Genomic DNA, 16,467 nt, shown 5'->3' with positions numbered 1-16,467 from the left:
GCTGCAGAGGGTGGAGGGAGGCATGCACTGGAGAAGCCACATCTCCAAGCCTGGGGTCACTTTTGGGTCCCTCCCAATGTCCCAGGAGGGACAATGAGGGACTGGAGCAGGTCCAGAAGCTGATGAAGGGTCTGGAGAACAGGGCTGGGGAGGAGCAGCTGAAGGAACTGGGGGTGTTGAGCCTGGAGAAGAGGAGGCTGAGGGAGACCTCCTTGCTCTCTGCAGCTCCCTGAAAGGAGGCTGGAGCCAGGTGGGGGTTGGGATCTTCTCCCAAGGAACAAGTGACAGGGCAAGAGGAAATGGCTTCAGGCTGCACCATGAGAGGTTCAGGTTGGCCATGAGGAACAATTTCTTCCCCCAGAGTTGTCAAGGCCTGGCCCAGGCTGCCCAGGGCAGTGGTGGAGTCCCCATGCCTGGAGGGGTTTCAAAGCTGTGGAGATGTGGTGCTGAGGGCCATGGGTTGGTGGTACCCTGGCAGAGGTTCACAGCTGGACCTGATGATCTTAAAAGTCTCTTCCAACCAAACTGATTCTGCTCCTGTGCAGGGGCTGCTGCCTGTTGCTCTGCTCTGTGACCTCTGTAAGGAACAGGAGTGATGACCAAGCTCCTTTGAGCACTGTTATGTGGAAGATGTTTCTGCCTTGCCCATGACTGCAAGGCTCTGCTCAGCTCAGTCCAGGACTGGCAGCCTGCAGGCAGGGATGATCTAATGGCTGAAAATGAGGAATGAGAGGGCCACAGGGCAGCAGGAGGGAAAGGCAGAGGGAAAAGCCAGCCCCTTCCAAGGGGCACTGCCACCTCTTACCACACAAGTGTCCCTAAAGAGGCTACCAGGCCCCAGGTGTCTGTCTCTGCTGGGCTCCCTGGGTGAGGAGGCCACAGCTTCTGCCACCCACAGCATGGAGGCTCAGGGAGAGGCTCAATCCAGCACAAGGTCCAGAGCTCAGGTCCTGAGTCCTCACAGACCGCCTCTTGGTGGCCCAGTGCCTCCCTAAGCTGATCTTCACAGGCAGGGCCAGTGACCAAACACCCACCTGTGCTGGTGGACATCTGCCTTGGTCTCTGTTCACAGCACAGGCCGCTGCTCCCCAGCCTCCCCACCTCAGCTTGGGGGGGACATGACCCCAAGTCTCCCTCTCTGGAGCCTTCCCAGCCCTGGCTGGATGTGTTCCTGTGTGACCTGCCCTGGATTCTCTGCTCCTGCTCTGGCAGGGGGTTGGACTGGATGATCTTCAGAGGTCCCTTCCAACCCCTCCCATCCTGTGATGCTGTGACCCCAAAGCCACCAGCATGCCCCTGGTCTCTGGTGCTGCTGGAGCAGCAACACATCAGCCAAGTGGAGCCAAACAGCTCCTGCCCCAGCAGGCAGCAGCAGGACCTGCTGACAGGCGTGGGTGAGGCTGCAGAGCTCTCTCTGCCTGTCCTGCTGGCTGCCTCCATCCCAGACCTACTTTGCCCACTGCTGAGGGCAAGATTCAGCAGCTCCCAGTACAGCAACTCCCTCTGCAGTGTGAGAGGAGGAGGAGGAAAAGGAGCTGGGGTTGCTTAGCCTGGAGAAGAGGAGGCTCAGGGGAGACCTTCTTGCTCTCTACAGCTTCCTGAAGGGAGGTTGGAGCCAGGTGGGGGTTGGGCTCTTCTCCCAGGCAAGCAGCAGCAGAACAAGAGGACACAGTCTCAAGCTGTGCCAGGGGAGGTTTAGGCTGGAGGTGAGGGGAAAGTTCCTCACAGAAAGAGGAATTGGCCACTGGGATGTGCTGCCCAGGGAGGTGGTGGAGTCCCCATCCCTGGAGGTGTTCCAGAGGGGCTTGGATGTGGCACTTGGAGCCAGGGTTTAGTGGTCAGGAGGTGTTGGGTATTAGGTTGGGCTTGAGGATCCCTGAGGTCTTTCCCAGCCTGGCTGATTCCATGACTCTGTGACAATCTGCCTGCTGCCAGGGATGCTGAGCACTGAGCTCAGCTCTGTCCTCACAGCCAGCAATGCACCACCCCCCCAGCAGAGCTCACCCAGGCCAGGCCTCCCTCCCTGCCCCTCCAGGACACCTTCAAGCCCCCAGCAAGGAGAACAAAAGCAGCTTTGTGGTGTGGGTTTTCTCTTGGTGTGTGTGGGTTTTTCCCCCCCCCAGCTTTATTTCTCTCTTTCCCCTGGGAAAATGCAGGTCCAAAGCCTTAATTTCAACAACTCACAGCTTTATAAAGTGCCACTGGATCCACAGGAGCTCAGCCCAGCACCTTCACCCACCCCAGGACTGCACCCTCAGCCTCACATTGCTTTGCCAACAGGGATCCTCCCAGGCCTTTGGGAAGGAGCTACCTGAGAAGAGCCATTGGTGGTTATGACTCTGGCTGCTGTTTGTCTTCCCTGCCCTCCCTGTGGGGCTCCAAGCCCAACCTTAGTCTCAGCTCTGAGAACCAAAGACCACCTAGGTGATCAGACACAGCTCTGGCCAAATTCTGCCCCTGCCTGCTCTCAGTGCTGCACAGCCAGCCTGGAGCTGCAAGTTGGACTCTTGGTGCTTGTCACAGCCAAAATGCTCAGCCCAAAGCAGAGCAAACTCCTGGCAGCAGGAGAGAGCTGAGGAGAACTCAAGGTGGTAGGCAGCAAAGCCATGGAAGGCCTGGAGATCCTCCTGGGAGGAGGAAGCAGATCTCAGGGTGGGAGGAAGGCACCCCTGGTCCGTGGGATGAGCAGCAGCATCTCCCCCAGCCAGTGGGGGCTGCTGACCCCAGGGCCCAGCTGTCACCTAGGAGAGTGGGAGGTGGACATCTGCTGCCTCCATTTCTCACTGGAGGTGGCAGCAGAACAGGACCGAAGGACAAAATGAGCAGGAGGGAGGTGCTGGTGCTACTGCTGGTGTGAGAGGCCACCTCCATCTCCCCACCAAAGACATTCTGGCTTCACAAGGGTTAAGTGCCTTCCCCCAATCCTGCAGGTGGCCTGAGATTAAGGTTAATGCTACAGATGAAGCTCAGAAGCCCTGGCAGCAGGGGGCTGCTGCCTCCCACCCTTGCTGCTCAGCACAGCACCGAGGGCCAAAGCTCCCCTGGGCCACCCTGCTGCAGACAGCCAAAGCCACAGGGTGCAGCCTCGGGGGAGGGAGCAGACCAGGCTCTGGCACTGACTCCTCCCCAGGAGCCATGTGGCACCAAGAGCTATGTGGCACATCACCAACAGCCTCTTCCTAGATGCAAGCACCTGGTTTGCCACCTCCTCCTCCTCCCCCAGAGGAAGCCTGGGGAAGGGTGTGAGGCAGGGGGAGGTTGCTCTGAAGGGCTGCTGAGGAGCTCCTGGGCACCCTGTGGAGAGGCTGTTTTGGGTCCTGCCTGCTCCAGAGCTTACAATTTGTAGTAGTTTAAGGCATCTGAACTAAAAGAAACGGAGGCAAGCTGCCCATGCCCCCCCCAGCCCTTCCTGGGGGAGGAGCTGTGCCTGCTGTGCCCACTGCTTACCCACAGCTCCCCGGGGGTGGCCCAGGCAGCATTCGGTGCCCCTCTGGGACAAGGTTTTAAGTGCTTCAGAACAAAAAGTGCTATAAAAACGACACCCACAGTGCTGGCAGCTTCCAGGTCTCCTGCAAGAGTCCCACCCTCTGCTTCCCTCCCCACTTCAGCCCTGCCTGGTGCAGCAAAACCAGCTGGGAGACCAAAGGGCAGCAGCAGCAGCTGCTCGAGGAGCTTCGGCCCTCAGAGAGCAGGACCAGAGAGGAACCTGAACCTCACCTGAGAGAGCTGCCAACATTCCTGCCCTCCTGTGTCCCCCAGAAGCAGCCTGGAGCCCCCATTTCACTTGCTTGGGAGCTGTTCCTCTGTTCAGGCTGGGGGTGGGCAGTCCCTGCTCAGAGGTCACTGCAGGGCTCTGGCAGAGCCACTGCACAGCATCAAGGGACAGCCATGCCCAGGGGTGCAGGGACCTCCAGTCCTGAACAAGCAGCCCCACAGCTCCCACCTCCCCCTGCTCTTGTTCTGGGGTGCAGCAGGGCTGCCCCCCCCCCCCCCCCAAGCTGGACCTGACCCCTGCAGTTTCAGCATACTCCAAAAGCCTCACAAATGAGTACAAAGCAGCTCAGGGCTGAGGGTGCTCTGGGCCCAGCTGCTCACCACAGCCCCTCAGCACATTGTGCTGCCAGGGGAGCAGCAGGAAGCCTGGGGCCAGGCCCTCGGTGGGCTGGGCTCACACACCACACACAGCTGGGCTCCTGGCCTCCACCAGCCAGCTCCACACTCAGACCTTGTCCAAGCTGACAGAGCTGCTGCCCCCTGCCCCTCCAAGGGGAGCTGCCAGCACGGGGCAGTTCACCTCCCCACATCCCAGGCCAGTGGTGCAGGGAGGATGGAGGAATGCAAGCCCTCCACCTGCCCACCAACCCCTCTCCTGCCCCTCCTGCCAGCCAATGTCAGCAGCAACAGCAGAGAGTGAGCAGCAGCCCCTGAGTCGGGAGGAGGGCTGCAGATGAGAGCTGCAGGCAGAGCTCTTTCTGGGAACAAAGTTCTCTTCTGACTGAAGGAGGAAGTCTCTGCGGGGAAGGGTGGGAGGTGAAACCAGGAACCCAGCCACTCACTGCTGTTGATTTCCCCCCCTGCAAAAGGCTTGAGGTAGAGATGATGCTACCCAGAGCCTCCAGAAACGTGAAGCTTCTCCTGCAGCTAGAAGGAAGCCAGCCAGCTCCCCTCAGCACAGCCACCCACAGCCAGCACCCCGAAGATGCCCTGAACCTCCTCCCTCGGGCAAGCCCCCAGGCTTCGCCTCAGCGCCTGAGGAGCAGCAGCTCTCTCCCCATCCCCCTCTTCTCCTGGGAAGCACAATCAGATTCCTCTGCAAAGCAGGAATTTCCACCCACCAGTCTCAAGCTCAGCCTAACACTCACACCCAAACAAGTCATTCCCACTCTCCTGGGGAACATCTAAGCTCAGGAGGTGTCTTGGAGCCAGGATCAGAGCAGACGACAGAAGTGAGGCCCGAGAGCAGCGAGCTGCTGACCGCTATCCTACTGCAGCACAACACACCAGCAGCTGCTCCTGGTGCTCCAGGGCAGGGGTGCTTGGAAGCTTCTGCAATTCCTTCTTCTGCCAAGGTCAAACCCTCCAAGGCAGGGCTGGCTTCATGGCCTGTTCTCCAGCTGGCCGTGCTTGACTCGCCAGCTCCAGCTGACGCTGCAGTCGGGGGCCAGGGTGCACTGCAGCTCGATCCCGGAGTCTGGCACCTCCATGTCATAGTGAACTGGCTGCCCTTCTTTAGTGACCAGGCTGAAAGCAGGGACTGGGATCTGGGAAGCAGAACAGATAGATCTGAGCAGCAGTTTCAAGTCTCTGTCACAACATCCCAGCCCCCTGTCAAAGGCAGCCAGCAGTTCGGGCTTGCTCCAGACACCTGCGCAGTGCAAGTGCTCCTGGGGCTCCAGGGTGCAGTGAGGAGAGGCAAGGAAAGGTTGAGATCAACAGGGCCCAGAGAGGGCTGGAAGCCCTCTGCTGGGAGCCAGGCTGAGAGAGTTGGCCTTGGGCAGCCTGCAGGAGAGAAGGCTCCAGGGAGACCTTCTGGTGGCCTTGCAGTGCTTCAAGGGCCCAGCAGAGAGCTGGGGACAGAGCTTTGAGCAGGGCCTGATGGGACAGGACAAGGGGGGATGGTTGGAAAGGGCAAGAGGGAGCTTGAGAGTGGAGAGAAGGAGAAAGGTTTGGCACTGAGGGTGGGGAGAGCCTGGCCCAGGCTGCCCAGAGAGCTGGGAGCTGCCCCATGGCTGGCAGCAGTGCAGGGGAGGTTGGTTGGGGCTGTGAGCAGCCTGCTGTGGCTGGGGCTGGCCCTGCTGGCTGCAGGGGGTTGGTCTGGCTGGGCTCCAAAGGTCCCTTCCCACCCAAACCAGTCTGGGATTCAATGGAAAGCTCCTGGAGAGAGGCTTGTGCTTGGCAGGAACATCCTGACCTCCTGCCCTGCTTTTGGCTGGAACAGAGCCTTCCTCCCACAGCTCTCTCCTCAGCAAGCTTCTCCCCCACTGGCCTTGGGAGCATTCACCTTGCTGCTCAGTTGCCCCTCTCCAGCTTCTGCTCACTGCTTGGTGGTTCCTGAGGTGTTGTGCTGGGGCACTCTGAGCTCCTCTCAGGCTGCTGCTGTTTTGCTTTGTGCTGCCCAAGAAGCAAAGCTTGCCAAGGAGGAGCAGCACTGCTAAGTGTTTCCTGGATCTCCCCAGGCTCTCTGGTTAGAGATGATCAATCCCCACATTTCCCACTCAGCTGAGTCACAGCCCCACACACAGGCAGGAGATTCTTCCAGGAGCTGCCAAGGAGCCCCACAGTGAGGTTCACTGGAGCCTGCCAACAGCTCCTCCAGCCTAACAAGAGGGATGCATCACAGCCAGCCCTGGCCTGCTTCCTTAGCTGGCACTGCTGCTCCTGGGGACAGCCAGGGAGTGACTCTCCTTTAGGGAGAGGGGAAGGAGTGGGGAGGTCAGAGAACCACAGAATGGGTTGGGCTGGAAGGGACCTTAAAGCTCATCCAGTTCCACCCCCCCTGCCATGGGCAGGGACACCTCCCACCAGCACAGCTTGTTCAGGGCCTCATCCACCAACACCTCCAGGGAAGGGCATCCACAGCCTCCCTGGGCAGCCTGTGCCAGAGTCTCCCCAGCCTCACTCTAAAGAATTTCTTCCTCCTCTCCACTCTCAGTCTCCCCTCTCCCAGCTCAAAGCCATTGTTCCTCAACCTGGCACTCCCAGCCCTTGTCAGAAGTTCCTTCCCAGCTCTCCTGGAGCCCTTCAGGTACTGGAAGATTGCTCTAAGGTCTCTCAGGAGCCTTCTGTTCTCCAGGTTTGAGGAGGTTTGAGCTGCAGCACAGAGAAATGTGGTGCTGAGGGCCATGGTTTGGTGGTGAGCTGGCAGTGCTGGGTTAATGTTGGACTGGAGGATCTGGAAGGTCTTTTCCAGTCTAAATGGTTCTGTGCCTGTGACTCTACCAGAAAGTGCAGAGCCATCCCTCTGGCTGGAGATCCCAATGGCCCCTGGGACAACCAGCAGTGGTTTGTGATTCAGGAAACATCTCCTGCTATCACATCCTGGCTGCACTGCAGTTATGTTGCTCAGGGGGCCAAGAAGGCCAAGGGCATCCTGGCCTGCAGCAGGAAGAGTGTGGCCAGCAGGAGCAGGGAAGTCCTTGTGCCCTGTGCTCAGCACTGCTGAGGCCACACCTGGAGTCCTGTGTCCAGCTCTGGGCTCCTCAGGTTAGGAAAGAGGTTGAGCTGCTGGAAGGTGTCCAGAGAAGGGCAAGAAAGCTGGGGAGGGGTCTGGGGCACAGCCCTGGGAGGAGAGGCTGAGGGAGCTGGGGTTGCTTAGCCTGCAGAAGAGGAGGCTCAGGGGAGACCTTCTTGCTCTCTGCAACTCCCTGCAGGGAGGTTGGAGCCAGCTGGGGGTTGGGCTCTTCTGCCAGGCAAGCAGCAGCAGAACAAGAGGACACAGTCTCAAGCTGTGCCAGGGGAGGTTTAGGCTGGAGGTGAAGAGAAAGTTCTTCCCAGCAAGAGAGATTGGCCACTGGGATGTGCTGCCCAGGGAGGTGGTGGAGTCCCCATCCCTGGAGGTGTTCCAGAGGGGCTTGGATGTGGCACTTGGAGCCATGGTTTAGTCAGGAGGTGTTGGGTGACAGCTTGGACTTGATGAGCTCTGAGCTCTTTCCCAACCTTATTGATTCTATGATTCTAAAGACAGAATGGGTTTGGGTTGGAAGGGACATTAAAGCCTGGGAGCTGCTGCAGGATGCTGTTAAGAGGAGCAGGGTTGCAGCAGGAGCAGGATGGAAAGACCTCACCTCCTCGCACTCCCTGGATGCCCTGCAGCTGAAGATGTTGCTTCAGGAGTAACAGAGCTTTGTGGCCACTCTTCACAGAATCACAGAGTGGTTTGGGTTGGAAGCTCATCCAGTTCCAACCCCTCTGCCATGGGCTGGGACACCTCCCAGCAGCCCAGCTTGCTCAAGGCCTCATCCAGCCTGGCATTGAATACCTCCAGGGAGGTATACCCACAACCTCCCTGGGCAGCCTGTGCCAGAGTCTCCCCACCCTCACTGTCAAGAGGTTTATGTCAGGTTCAGGGCATCCACAACCATTCTGGGCAACCTGTTCCAGAGCCTCACCACCCTCATGCTGAAGAAATGTGTCCCTCAGGGCCCCTGAATGGACCTCTGGGTCTCTGGTTTTAAGGCACTGGAGAAGAAATTGCCCCTCAGGCAGAAAGCTGCACTTAGCTCCCAGCTTGGTGTCTCACCTGGCTGCTGATCCCAGTGGCAATGTCTCCCACCTTTGTCCTGTGGAAATCCCTGATGTGCAAATTCTCTCCACTTAGCAGCTGGATCTGGATTTTGACTCCTGCAATGTGCAAGGGGAGTTGTTACCTGCAGCTGGGGGCAGCCTGCTGACTGCCCAGCCCAGCAGAGAAAACCTGGCTGCAAGGCACAGGCAGCTGAAGGACCTGGTGGTGCCCTTAAGCAGTTGAATTTAGGTAGGGCCTCTGCTGAGCTTGGAGGCTTGCAGAAGACAACAGTGACTCACAGAGCTGAGCTGGATTTAGCAGCAAGGCAGCTGGAGAGAGGGACTGGCTTGCAGAGTGTGCCCTCAGAACGACTCTGCAGACATCCCTGGTTAGAAAGCCTCAGTCCTCACACATGGCTGAGCCAGACAGGAGCTGCTCTGCCTTTCACCAGGCTCCTCAGGCCTGAGCATCTTCCACCCACCTGTGCCTGGAGCAGACTTGTCTGAGGTTCAACAAGGCCAAGGGCTGGGTGCTGCAGCTGGGTCACAACAGCCCCAGAGAGGCTCCAGGCTGGGGGCAGAGTGGCTGCAAACTGCCCAGCAGAAAAGGCCCTGGGGGTGCTGGGTGCCAGCAGCTGGAGCTGAGGCAGCAGTGCCCAGGGGGCCAAGGAGGCCTCCAGCAGCCTGGGCTGGGGCAGCAATGCTGTGGGCAGCAGGAGCAGGGCAGGGATTGTGCCCCTGGGCTGGGCACTGGGGAGGCTGCACCTCAAATCCTGGGTTCAGGTTTGGGCCTCGCCCTGCAAGCAGGACATTGAGAGGCTGGAGCAGGGCCAGGGAAGGGCAACAGAGCTGGGGAAGGGTCTGGGGAGCAGGGCTGGGGAGGAGCAGCTGAGGGAGCTGGGGGGGTTTGGTGTGGCTGAGAGCAGACATCATTGCTCTCTGCAGCTCCCTGGGAGGAGGGGGGAGTGAGGTGAGGGCTGAGCTCTTCCCCCTAGGCTCAGGTGACAGAAGGAGAGGAAATGGCCTGAAACGGTGCCAGGGGAGGTGGGGCTTGGCTTCTGTTCCCTAGTACCAAGTGTCAGGACCAGAGGAAATGGCCTCAGGCTGCACCAGGGGAGGTTTAGGTTGGGCATGAGGAACAATTTCAACCCAAAAGGGCTCAGCGGTGCCCTGGCTCAGTGCTGCCCTGGCTCAGTGCTGCCATGGCTCAGGGGTGCCCTGGCTCAGTGCTGCCATGGCTCAGGGGTGCCCTGGCTCAGGGCTCCCACGGCTCAGTGCTGCCATGGCTCAGGGGTGCCCTGGCTCAGTGCTGCCATGGCTCAGTGCTGCCATGGCTCAGGGGTGCCCTGGCTCAGTGCTGCCATGGCTCAGGGGTGCCCTGGCTCAGGGGTGCCCTGGCTCAGGGGTGCCCTGGCTTAGTGCTGCCATGGCTCAGGGGTGCCCTGGCTCAGTGCTGCCCTGGCTCAGGGGTGCCCTGGCTCAGTGGTGCCCTGGCTCAGGGGTGCCATGGCTCAGGGGTGCCCTGGCTCAGGGCTGCCCTGGCTCAGCGGTGCCCTGGCTCAGGGTTCCATGGCTCAGGGCTGCCCTGGCTCAGGGCTGCCCTGGCTCAGCGGTGCCCTGGCTCAGGGCTGCCCTGGCTCAGGGGTGTCCTGGCTCAGGGCTGCCCTGGCTCAGGGGTGTCCTGGCTCAGGGGTGCCCTGGCTCAGCGGTGCCCTGGCTCAGGGGTGCCCTGGCTCAGCGGTGCCCTGGCTCAGGGGTGCCCTGGCTCAGCGGTGCCCTGGCTCAGGGGTGCCCTGGCTCAGGGCTGCCCTGGCTCAGCGGTGCCCTGGCTCAGGGGTGCCCTGGCTCAGGGCTGCCCTGGCTCAGCGGTGCCCTGGCTCAGGGGTGCCCTGGCTCAGGGGTGCCCTGGCTCAGGGGTGCCCTGGCTCAGCGGTGTCGTGGCTCAGGGTTCCATGGCTCAGGGGTGCCCTGGCTCAGGGGTGCCCTGGCTCAGGGGTGCCCTGGCTCAGGGCTCCCATGGCTCAGGGCTGCCCTGGCTCAGTGGTGCCATGGCTCAGGGTTCCATGGCTCAGGGCTGCCCTGGCTCAGGGCTGCCCTGGCTCAGGGCTGCCATGGCTCAGGGTTCCATGGCTCAGGGCTGCCCTGGCTCAGTGCTGCCATGGCTCAGTGCTGCCATGTCTCAGGGGTGCCCTGGCTCAGGGGTGCCCTGGCTCAGGGGTGCCCTGGCTCAGGGCTGCCCTGGCTCAGCGGTGCCCTGGCTCAGGGCTGCCCTGGCTCAGTGCTGCCATGGCTCAGTGCTGCCATGTCTCAGGGGTGCCCTGGCTCAGGGGTGCCCTGGCTCAGGGCTGCCATGGCTCAGGGCTGCCATGGCTCAGGGCTGCCCTGGCTCAGGGGTGCCCTGGCTCAGGGCTGCCCTGGCTCAGGGCTGCCCTGGCTCAGGGCTCCCATGGCAGCGCCGTTTGGACTCCGTGATCCTGGGAGGTCTTTTCCAACCCCAACAGCTCCCTGAGTCTCCACACCTCACGTGCTTTGGGGTCTGGGCTGACACAGCAACTGAAGGGGACAAGACTCCAGACTGCAGTCCCTGTGAGCAGTGAGCAAAGGCCACCTGAGGGGGGGCAGCCAGGCCTGGGCAGCTGGGACTCACCGTTGAAGCAGCTGGGGGTGTCGGCGTGCCGGCCGCGGCTCCGCAGGTTGTTCCAGCTGCAGCTCTGCCCCTCGGCCTGGCTGCTCCAGGAGTGAATCCCAGAGCTCATCGTGTCCCTCAGGCTATGGGAAGCCTTCATGGAGTTCTGCAGAAGTGAGCACAGAGTTCCACTGAGAGCCTGGCACAGGCTGCCCAGGGAGGTGGTGGAAGCCTCCTGCCTGGAGGTGTTTGCAGCCAGGCTGGAGGTGGCTGTGAGCAACCTGCTGTGGTGTGAGGTGTCCCTGCCCGTGGCAGGGGGTTGGGACTGGCTGAGCCTTGAGCTCCCTTCCAACCCTGACAATTCTCTGATTCTAAGCTGCTGTGGGTGCCCTGCTTTAGCAGAGGGCTTAGACTTGATGACTTCTGGAGGCCCCTTCCAGCCCCCAGCTTGCTGGGGTTCAGGGATTCCCCAGTCCCTGTGCCTTGTGCCCTGCTGTGGGTAGGTTCATGTGGTGCTTCTGCAGGGACCCCACACTGATAGCTCTGTTCCATGGCCATGGCTTCAGCAGCTGGTCACTTCATGGGGGCTCCAGTATCTGGAGGGGGCTACAAGAAAGCTGGGGAGGGACTTTTGAGGCTGTCAGGGAGTGACAGGACTTGGGGGGATGGAGCAGAGCTAGAAGAGGGGAGATTGAGATTGGCTGTGAGGAAGAAGTTGTTGCCCAGGAGGGTGGTGAGAGCCTGGCACAGGCTGCCCAGGGAGGTGGTGGAAGCCTCCTGCCTGGAGGTGTTTGCAGCCAGGCTGGAGGTGGCTGTGAGCAACCTGCTGTGGTGTGAGGTGTCCCTGCCCATGGCAGGGGGTTGGAGCTGGCTGAGCCTTGAGCTCCCTTCCAGCCCTGACAGTTCTGGGATTCTAAGTTTGTCAAAGGCTCCTTAAGAAATGGAGTTGGTGCTTTTAGCTCCAGACTTGGTGGAGTTAGAGAAGGGTTGGACTCAAATCACCTAAAGGTCTTTTCCCAACCTGAATGGATCTCTGGTTCTTTGAGCTTGCATGAGATAAAAACATCAAAATGACCTCAGGGAGGCAAAAAAAGACCCCAGAGCTCCCCAGGGATGTCAGGCTGGGCCTTGTGTTATCCAGCATTTACCTGCCCTCTGGGAACCAGGATGAAGAGCAATGAACAGTTTCACAGCACCACAGAATGGGTTGGGTTGGAAGGGATCTTAAAGCTTATCAAAGGGATCTCAAAGCTCATCCAGTTCCTTCCAACCCCCTGCCATGGGCAGGGACACCTCCCACCAGCCCTGGCTGCTCAAGGCCTCAGCCAGCCTGGCCTCAGGGAGGGGACAACCACCACCTCCCTGGGCAGCCTGTGCCAGTGTCTTCCCCACCCTCACTGGAAAAAGTTTCTTCCCCATCTCCAGGCTCAATCTCCTCTCCCCCAGCTCAAGGCCACTGCCCCTTGCTTGCAGACATTAAGATCTCCTCAACAGTCAACTCAACAATCAGCAGAAGAGCTGGGGGAGAACAGAGGGTTTGGCTGGAGTGAGTGAGAGGAGAATAAAGCATCAGCTAAAACTCTGCTGCCAAGTGCACTTGGGTAAAGTGAGTTAGGGAGTGTGAGGCATTGCTAGGCATGGCTTAAAAGAGGAGTTCATGGAGAAGGAATCTGGGAAGGAACATCCAAGAGCAGGGGCTGTGTTCTGCCCCTTCTTCTGGTTGTCCTCTAGACATCCCTTCAGGGGCTGTTGCCAGGAAGGTGACCCTGGGCTGCCCAGCAGCTCACCAGAGAGTCACAGAATGGTTTGTGTTGGAAGAGGCCTTAAAGATCATCAAGTTCCAAAGGCCTTGCCATGGGCAGGGACATTGCTGGGGCTGTTCAGCCTGGAGCAGAGGAGGCTCAGGGGAGACCTTCTTGCTCTCTACAGCTCCCTGAAGGGAGGTTGGAGCCAGGTGGGGGTTGGGCTCTTCTCCCAGGCAAGCAGCAGCAGAACAAGAGGACACAGTCTCAAGCTGTGCCAGGGGAAGTTTAGGCTGGAGGGGAGGAGAAAGTTCTTCCCAGCAAGAGAGATTGGCCACTGGGATGTGCTGCCCAGGGAGGTGGTGGAGTCCCCATCCCTGGAGGGGTTCAAGAGGGGATTGGATGTGGCACTTGGAGCCATGGCTTAGCTGTCAGGAGGTGTTAGGTATTAGGTCACAGGTTGGACTTGATGATCTCTGAGGTCTTTTCCAACCCAGTTGATTCTATGATTCTATAATCATTGCTTCTTCAGCTTCTTCCTCCTGCACAGACAGGGTTCAGGCTGCTGAGATGCTCCAGAGTCACCCCCCTGATGCTCACTGTGAGCATACAGCAGAGCAGAGCAACTGGAGGAAAGGGATCCATGCTGGGCAGCAAACTAAAGGAAAACTCCAGGCTAAATACTTCAGTGGCCAAGAGCAAAGCTTTCTTCTAAGGGGTGACCTCATTGCTGTTGCTAAGCTGTGCAGGGGCAGTGCCCAGAGGCTGGAGCCAGGCTCTGCTGGGGGATGCCCAATGCCAGCCCAAGGGGCAGTGGTGGAAGCTGAGGCAGAGGAAGTGCCATGGAAACAGGAGGAAACATTTTCCCCCTGTGAGGGTGACAGAGCCCTGGAGCAGGCTGCCCAGGGGGGTTGTGGAGTCTCCCTCTCTGGAGATATTCAAAACCCTCCTGGTTGTGTTCCTGTGTGCCCTGCTCTAGGTGACCCTGCTCTGGCAGGGGGGTTGGACTGGATGAGCTTTTGAGGTCCCCTCCAGCCCCTAACATTCTGTGATTCCCAAGGGCCTCTCCAGTAAAAAGTTGGAGAAGGGAAGAGGGGAGAGGGGGGAGGGAAGGGGAGGGGAGGGGAGGGGAGGGGAGGGGAGGGGAGGGGAGGGGAGGGGAGGGGAGGGAAGGGGAGGGGAGGGGAGGGGAGGGGAGGGGAGGGAAGGGGAGGGAAGGGGAGGGAAGGGGAGGGAAGGGGAGGGAAGGGGAGGGAAGGGGAGGGAAGGGGAGGGAAGGGAAGGGAAGGGAAGGGAAGGGAAGGGAAGGGAAGGGAAGGGAAGGGAAGGGAAGGGAAGGGAAGGGAAGGGAAGGGAAGGGAAGGGAAGGGAAGGGAAGGGAAGGGAAGGGAAGGGAAGGGAAGGGAAGGGAAGGGAAGGGAAGGGAAGGGAAGGGAAGGGAAGGGAAGGGAAGGGAAGGGAAGGGAAGGGAAGGGAAGGGAAGGGAAGGGAAGGGAAGGGAAGGGAAGGGAGAAGAGAGAGGAGAGAGGAGAGAGGAGAGAGGAGAAGAGAGAATAGAATAGAATAGAATAGAATAGAATAGAATAGAATAGAATAGAGCAGAATAGAGCAGAACAGAATTAACCAGGTTGGAAAAGACCTCAGAGATCACCAAGTCCAACCTCTCCCCCAGCACCATCTGAGCAACTCAACCATGGCTCCAAGTGCCTCATCCACGCTCTCCCTAAACACCTCCAGGGTTGGGGACTCCACCACCTCCCTGGGCAGCACATTCCCATGGCCAGTCTCTCTTTCTATGAAGAAACTAAGCTGAGCAACTTCAGGAGTCCACTTGTGAGAGGCTGCAGCGCCCCAGAGGTGGCTGCCCCACGGCAGGGTGCCTCAGCACTCACCCTCTCGCTGGCGTCCGACACGAAGGGGCTGTCGATGCTGAGGCAGGACAGCATTTGCTCTTGCTCCTCCAGGGAGTAGGGCTGGGACAGGCTGTTCAGAAAGAGCTCTGCAAGCAAAAGGAAAGAGAAGCAAGAGAGAAGGGCTTGAGTTGGAAGGGACCTCAAAGATCATCCAGTCCCAACCTCCTGCCATGGGCAGGGACCCCTCCCAGCAGCACGGGTTGCTGAAGGCCTCATCCAGCCTGGCCTTGGACACCTCCCCAAGCAACCTGTGCCAGAGGCTCCCCACCCTGACTGGAAAGAATTTCTTTCTAGTAATTTATGTCAGGTTCTGGGCATCCACAACCATTCTGGGCAACCTGTTCCAGAGTCTCACCACCCTCATGCTGAAGAAACGTGGCCCTCAGGGCCCCTGAATGGACCTCTGGGTCTCTGGTTTTAAGGCATTGTCTCCAGGCTGAACCCCCCCAGCTCCCTCAGCTGCTCCTCCCCAGCCCTGCTCTCCAGACCCTTCCCCAGCCTTGTTTCCCTTCCCTGGCCCTGCTCCAGCCTCTCAATGTCCTTCTTGCAGGGAGAGGCCCAAACCTGAACCCAGGATTTGAGGTGCAGCCTCCCCAGTGCCCAGCCCAGGGGCACAATCCCTGCCCTGTTCCTGCTGCCCACAGCATTGCTGCCCCAGCCCAGGCTGCTGGAGGCCTTCCTGGCCACCTGGGCACACCCTGAGCTCATCTCCAGCTGCTGGCACCCAGCACCCTCAGGGCCTTTTCTGCTGGGCAGTTTGCAGCCACTCTGCCCCCAGCCTGGAGCCTCCCTGGGGCTGTTGTGACCCAGCTGCAGCACCCAGCCCTTGGCCTTGTTGAACCTCAGACAAGTCTGCTCCAGGCACAGGTGGGTGGAAGATGCTCAGGCCTGAGGAGCCTGGTGAAAGGCAGAGCAGGTCCTGTCTGGCTCAGCCTTGTGTGAGGACTGAGGCTTTCTAACCAGGGATGTCTGCAGAGTCATTCTGAGGGCACACTCTGCAAGCCAGTCCCTCTCTCCAGCTGCCTTGCTGCTAAATCCAGCTCAGCTCTGTGAGTCTGATCACTGCTCTTCACCCTGCTGGTTTCCACACTCTGGTGCTGGGGATCACATCTATAGGCTGCAGCATTTCCAGCCCCCACAACAAATAGGTGCAGACTGAGTTTCTGGCATCTCCCATCCAGGAGGTTTAGGCCTTCAGTAAAAGAAGTCCACCTGAGAATCAAAACCTCCAGCTGGAGCTGGGGTTGCAGGCACTGCTCAGGCACAGGTCTGCAACTGGCTGGGTTTGGAGAGCTTCCTGCTCCACTCAGCCTGCTGCCACTGTTCAGAGAGTGGAAGGAAACCCTGACCACTGCCTTTGGGCCATGTTTCATTGCTTTGGTAATTTTAGCCCTTTGTGTAACGAGAGAGGAACTGTGAGCAAGATGACATCCCAGCTCAAGGCCCAGAAATAACTCTCAGGAGGCCAAAGGAAAGCAGCTGGAGCTGCAGCAGGCTCCAGGGGGAAAGGCTGAAGCCCCCCCACAGCCCCTTGCTCACCTATTTCCAGCTGCTGAAGCTCTTGCTCTGAAATGGTTGTGGCTCTCTCCACATGGCTGCAGCTCTTCAGGGGGAGAGGAGTGGAGGAGAGAGGTGGAGGGTCCCAGGCCTCTGGTAACTCCTTGCACATGTTCCAAGAGGTCCCCTCCACCTCCTCTGTTTGCTCCAGGGATGCTGGTGGGAGGACTGGGCTTGCACAGGACACTTTGTCTGGCAGTTTGGGGTCAGAAGCAGTCTCAGAAACTGGGCTCACTGTGGGGGACAGGGAGGTCTGTGGGTTGTTGTCTTTGTGCAGAGAGAAATGCCTGGGCTCTCTGTATTCACCTTTCCAGGGGCTTGTCACACCTCCCACTGCAACAACAAAGAGCACACAGACATCATCAAATAAAGACAAGCAAGAAGCAAACATTCCCCTTCAGTGCCA

At 59.4% G+C, this 16,467-nt stretch overlaps 1 protein-coding gene across 1 annotated transcript in view; it reads right to left on the bottom strand.

The window, feature by feature from the left end:
- Window positions 1–4,088: 4,088 nt before the first annotated feature.
- The window catches only part of MAP3K14 (mitogen-activated protein kinase kinase kinase 14), a 55,915-nt gene continuing 43,536 nt past the window's right edge, over window positions 4,089–16,467 (bottom strand). Inside the window, exons 12-16 of the mRNA XM_054176929.1 lie at window positions 16,044–16,394; window positions 14,484–14,590; window positions 10,871–11,015; window positions 8,240–8,340; window positions 4,089–5,261 (exon numbers count right to left, since the gene is read on the bottom strand). Of these exons, the coding sequence (XP_054032904.1) occupies window positions 5,097–5,261; window positions 8,240–8,340; window positions 10,871–11,015; window positions 14,484–14,590; window positions 16,044–16,394 (869 nt within the window). The 3' untranslated portion in view covers window positions 4,089–5,096. The remainder of the gene's footprint in view (window positions 5,262–8,239; window positions 8,341–10,870; window positions 11,016–14,483; window positions 14,591–16,043; window positions 16,395–16,467) is intronic.

Source organism: Dryobates pubescens, chromosome 36 (genome assembly GCF_014839835.1).
Source record: "Dryobates pubescens isolate bDryPub1 chromosome 36, bDryPub1.pri, whole genome shotgun sequence".
Classification (NCBI taxonomy): domain Eukaryota; kingdom Metazoa; phylum Chordata; class Aves; order Piciformes; family Picidae; genus Dryobates; species Dryobates pubescens.
Note: the sequence above shows the minus strand (reverse complement) of the source record. Positions and strands in the feature narration are given on the sequence as shown.